Genomic DNA, 4,892 nt, shown 5'->3' on the forward strand with positions numbered 1-4,892 from the left:
GGCACAGGATGTTTTGGATTAAAGGCACAGTAAGCCTCCCGTAAACCATCACAGATACTGTCAGGTTTTTACACACAGTACAAACACCCTTTCATTTAAGCACTCACCGCTTGAGAACATCCTAGGTGCCCTCTGTAAAGCAATTTTCAAATAATTTATTTCTGAGTGGTTTATCTTACCCCTGAGCCATCGTGAACCCGTGTGATCCAGTTTCCCTTTTTCACAATGTAGTCGTCAGTTAGTAATTTGAATGCGACTCGATGTGAGCTTATCTGCAATAGCACGTTATTATGTACCTCTGACTATGCACAAAACAAACGGCTGTGGTTCACAAGAACTCTAGCGATGGCTTTTGACTGTTCAGAGGAACTGGCGATAGGCATAAACCGTCGTCTGCTACGAGAACCACGACCTTGCGTGACCCTGCTTCCGGGCTTTTCTTTTTTCAAGTTTCAAAACTTCGAATTGAACTGATCTTGTCTTGATAAAAAAAAGATTTATTTTTATGATTTAAGAATGTTTGTGTAACAAGCTGTCAATTTATTATTTAAATTTTAAAAGTTAGGCCCTAGCGCCAAAACGCACCACGGTCCGATTGTCTCTGAGACAATCCGCACAATTAATTCTTTAAAAATTGCTCGCTCTTGACGTAGGGCACCTGGGATGTTCCCGTTTGGTGAGCGTTCAAATGGAAGGGTGTACTGTGTGTACAAGCCTGACAGTATCTGTGCAAGTTTACGGGAGGCTTACTGTGCCTTTAATGTCAATTAAAAATCTATTAACAGTGATTCACTCACCTTTCAGGTTGATGATCACCTGTACCTCGCACAGTCCCAGAACTGCAGAGTTCTTCCACACTTTGACATACCGGCCTCTGACAGGGGGCTTGAAATTCAGCTGATACGTGCGTCCTTCAAGAAGATGCATGGTGGAACTCCTGTCAAAAGTGTGAGCTGCATTTTCTTTCCCTTGTTTGTAAACAGTGACGTTGAATTCGCCATCGCGCAGAGTGGTGGACGTAGTGAGTACACCTGCTGATAAAGAGACGATCTATTTCTTATCTACGTTGCGGGAATTCGAATACAGGTTAACAAAACAAAACAATTTTAAATACCAAGACAAATTATACAGAAAAAGTAATCAGGTTTTCAAATACATGAATACTATTCTTCTGTCATTTATTTGTATGTGCAATATGCGTCTTCCCAGTTCTCTGATAACTGTCAACAGTAAGTTGTATTTTCCACGATTGTATTTGTTTGTGTTATGTCTTCCGAAGGCTGCACTTCAGCAGTTCGATGGATTTTTTTCTCAAAACTTGGTTCCATTCCTCTTGGGACAGCCATAGATAATGTGACTTGTTTAAGTTTGGAACTGGTTGTCGTACGCCGTACGCATTCTTTGGCATACCCACGGATGTGCTTGGCAACAGTCAGATTAAGATATCAACCTGCTCACTCAACGAGGCTGTTGGTTTATTCTTTCTGTTGTCGTCTTCAAAATTGAAGCCTTAGGCAGAATAGCTTTCTTACACAAGAATGATGAATGACATTTTCTACCCCACCTATGTTGACCAAGTTTTTCTTTTAGCCGAGACCAGTTGTGCTGCAGCAGGTACCTCAGAATTGTAGTAACTCTGTAGAAACTGTGTATCAACACGCTGGAATGCAGGCGTTAAATCGACGTTACATGAAGCGATTGAAGTGACTTTGTGTACGGGTAGGCCTATATCCGTACCAGGTCAGATATAGCCATATCAGTGGGTACAGATATATTCGTACCTGGGAGACAATGAGTTAAGTCACTTGGGACTACATCTCTACATTTGCTGACATTAACATATTGTTAGACAACATAACAAGGTGAATTTGTGAGTGCAAAATAATCATACTTACACACTGAATAATATGTCAACTGTAATGACATCACTATTTTCAGATTTTTGAGATCTCAAAAAAACTAAACAGTATTAAGCAATCAGCCAAATAAAGCTGCCGTTGTTTCATAAGACGTCAGTAGAGGTAAACCAGATACACAGTAATGTAACTACTTTTAAAATACAGTTCCGATCATCTGCCACCCCAGGGAATCAGTGTTTTCACAGTCAGCTAATTACACACCACATATATATTGTGGCATAATGACATGCTTGGGGAAAGTTAACTGTGCATCTTACAGAAACAAACATGTATCGTATGCACTATATCTGCTACTCATTAAATGATGCGCTCAGCAACATATTTAGTTTGTAACAGTTGTTAGGATAGTAACCAAAAGAGTGGGCTCTTCGGGATTTTTGACTCCCTTGTGTGATGCTAGATCAGTTGGCAAAATGACACAAAACTGATCTTACCAGGTTTCATAATAGTCAGGCCCACGGCCCACACAAGGAAGTCCTCCCATAAGTCGACGAACCACCATGGAGAATGATCAGTCTCACTTGTGACAGCACAAGAAAGATTGTTCATGTCGGTGAAGGAGAATCCATCCACAGCCCTGTCAGCTCCGAAGGATGGGTCGTCCTGGTAGAGGCTTGACATTTCAACAGTCGGTCTCTTCAAGGCAATGTTCTTGAACAAACCGCCGGCTATTTCTGAATACAAAAAATAAAAAAGTACAAATAAATTATCTTTGGTTGGGTGCGCGCGCGTGTGTTTGTGTGTGTGTGTGTGTGTGTGTGTGTGTGTGTGTGTGTGTGTGTGTGTGTGTGTGTGTGTGTGTGTGTGTGTGTGTTTCGTGTGTTGGTAAGTCCGAGCGTGTGTGTGTGTGTGTGTGTGTGTGTGTGTGTGTGTGTGTGTTTGCGTGCGCGCGTGAGTGTGTGTGGGTGTGATTGGTAGTTAGGGTAGTGGTTACTTATTTTGGCAGCTTTTATTGTGTGTTGCTGTCTTCTTTGCCATAATGAAAGGTTAGAAGAATAGGAGGTTTTACATTAGTGCTTCTAAGTTAACGAAGGCTCCTCACCCCCCCCCCCCCCCCAACCAACCTGACCCCAACCCCTACAACCAGACGTAATATTGATAATCATTCAGGCGAGCAAAGTCTGTGGAGAAAGAAAGTCCCAATGACCAACTAGATCTAGGATCTATGAAAAGCCTGTATTGCTTGAATGGTAAACATCCAAGTAACAGCCCTGCTAACATTATTTTCTGTGTAGATATTGTGACCTTGCAAATGTGCCTGGACATTATGTGAAAAAACCCGAAGATAGTACTTTACCTGATCCCAATTAATCGCTTCACGTAGAACGGCAGAAGATGAACACAAGGGGTTTTGTTTTATATCTATGCTTCAAATGATTATCTAACATATGATCTTACATAAACGTTATATTAAGTAGAACTTAAACAAACATGTTACACATAATTATGACCCACAAAAAAGCCAGGTATGACTATGAGTGTTGACGATACAGGGTCACAGTGTAGTAAACTAACACACGATCGCTGGTGTAGACCCATCAACATGGGACATATAGTACGTACTGATAGTGACTCAAGTTTTCTTGTACATGCACGGCATACACAAACTACAGAATCAACATATGTTGTTTATACATGTATGTTTATTATAAAAGAGTATTGTTACAAACACGAACATAACATGCGAAATGTTTGCCAATAAAACAGAAATGGTGTCTCAGAACACTTTGCAAAGGGCATTTTGACAGAAACGTTCTGCTGTTTCCTCATGGTTTATCACATCACCGATATGATGAACTTGCAATCGCTTGCGCCGTTTCTTCAGCTGTTAGTGTACAATACTGTTCACTGGTTCATACTACTCGTACTTCTGTTCATAAATTTAGCAGATCAAGCTTGAGTGAGAGAGAGAGCTGTTTGCTGTTTTCAATAAATTGAAGAATAGATGACCTACATACCAGTCAAATGACGGTCGTACGGAACAGTGATCATCTTCAACGCTCTGCCACACATCCGGGTACCGCCGATCTGAACGTAGTCATACAAACAAGATGGCGACTCCTCCAAGTCCATTCTGAGTAAAATACAGGAACACAAATATATGTCTGTGGTAGTTATAAAGCACATCATGCTCAAACATAATTGGAGACAAAGGCATTCAAATCGGAGCGAACCAGCTTGGGGTAGGTAGGTTACCAAACAAACTCGTCAGAAAGATTTGCAAGAACATGACTGGAATTAAAATTCTGAAGATGTCCAATGGCTCCCAACATGAAAGGAAACCCTTTACATTTTCTCACCTTTCATTACCATTTCTGAATTCAAGAACTCTGGTAATGATAAATGATCGGTAAATAATGTGTATAAATAGAGCAGAGAGTTATTTAAAACCTGTCGTCATTGACTGTCGACGATGCTACAATTTAAGAAACCCGAATTATTCCCCCTCCAAAAAAAGCATATCCGAATCTCCTGTAAATAAAATGTGGTTCTTACTTTACTTGAGTAGTCAAAAACAGTCCCAGTTCAGCGTTGTCTTTGAAGACAACCTGGCTGCAGGAACGACTTGAGCGTTGGGAGAGTGTTTCTTCTGTATCGTTTAAAACCACGTGAGGCGGGATAGTGTACGTCTGGTCGTGCTCCAGACAATCTGTGTAAGACATTGTTGTTACAAGGTAATTAAGGTAAGCAAAATGGTTGGTAAAAACAGTCACCGTTGTGGAAGTCTTCGTGGGTCTCGTTTCTCAGAAAAAAATTGTCTACATTTGATGCATTTTGTTTTTTGAATAGTTTAGGTCTTCTTTTAGTATCAAACTCACTGCGTTCAGGTGTAAAGAGAAAATGACAAGCTTAATCAATCTGAGCGTCATATATAAAGGAAATACTATGTAATCCTATATTTACACACACAAAAACTGGCTAGAAATAAAGCCACAACGCATGCAAACATGTACAAGTAAACTAACGCTCAGT

At 40.6% G+C, this 4,892-nt stretch overlaps 1 protein-coding gene across 1 annotated transcript in view; it reads right to left on the minus strand.

Moving 5' to 3' along the window:
- Positions 1-789: 789 nt before the first annotated feature.
- Positions 790-4,892, minus strand: part of LOC138974227 (uncharacterized) — a 13,169-nt gene continuing 9,066 nt past the window's right edge. Inside the window, exons 10-13 of the mRNA XM_070346955.1 lie at positions 4,416-4,569; positions 3,878-3,993; positions 2,354-2,593; positions 790-1,031 (exon numbers count right to left, since the gene is read on the minus strand). Of these exons, the coding sequence (XP_070203056.1) occupies positions 790-1,031; positions 2,354-2,593; positions 3,878-3,993; positions 4,416-4,569 (752 nt within the window). The remainder of the gene's footprint in view (positions 1,032-2,353; positions 2,594-3,877; positions 3,994-4,415; positions 4,570-4,892) is intronic.

Source organism: Littorina saxatilis, linkage group LG8, assembly GCF_037325665.1.
Source record: "Littorina saxatilis isolate snail1 linkage group LG8, US_GU_Lsax_2.0, whole genome shotgun sequence".
Taxonomy (NCBI): Eukaryota; Metazoa; Mollusca; class Gastropoda; order Littorinimorpha; family Littorinidae; genus Littorina; species Littorina saxatilis.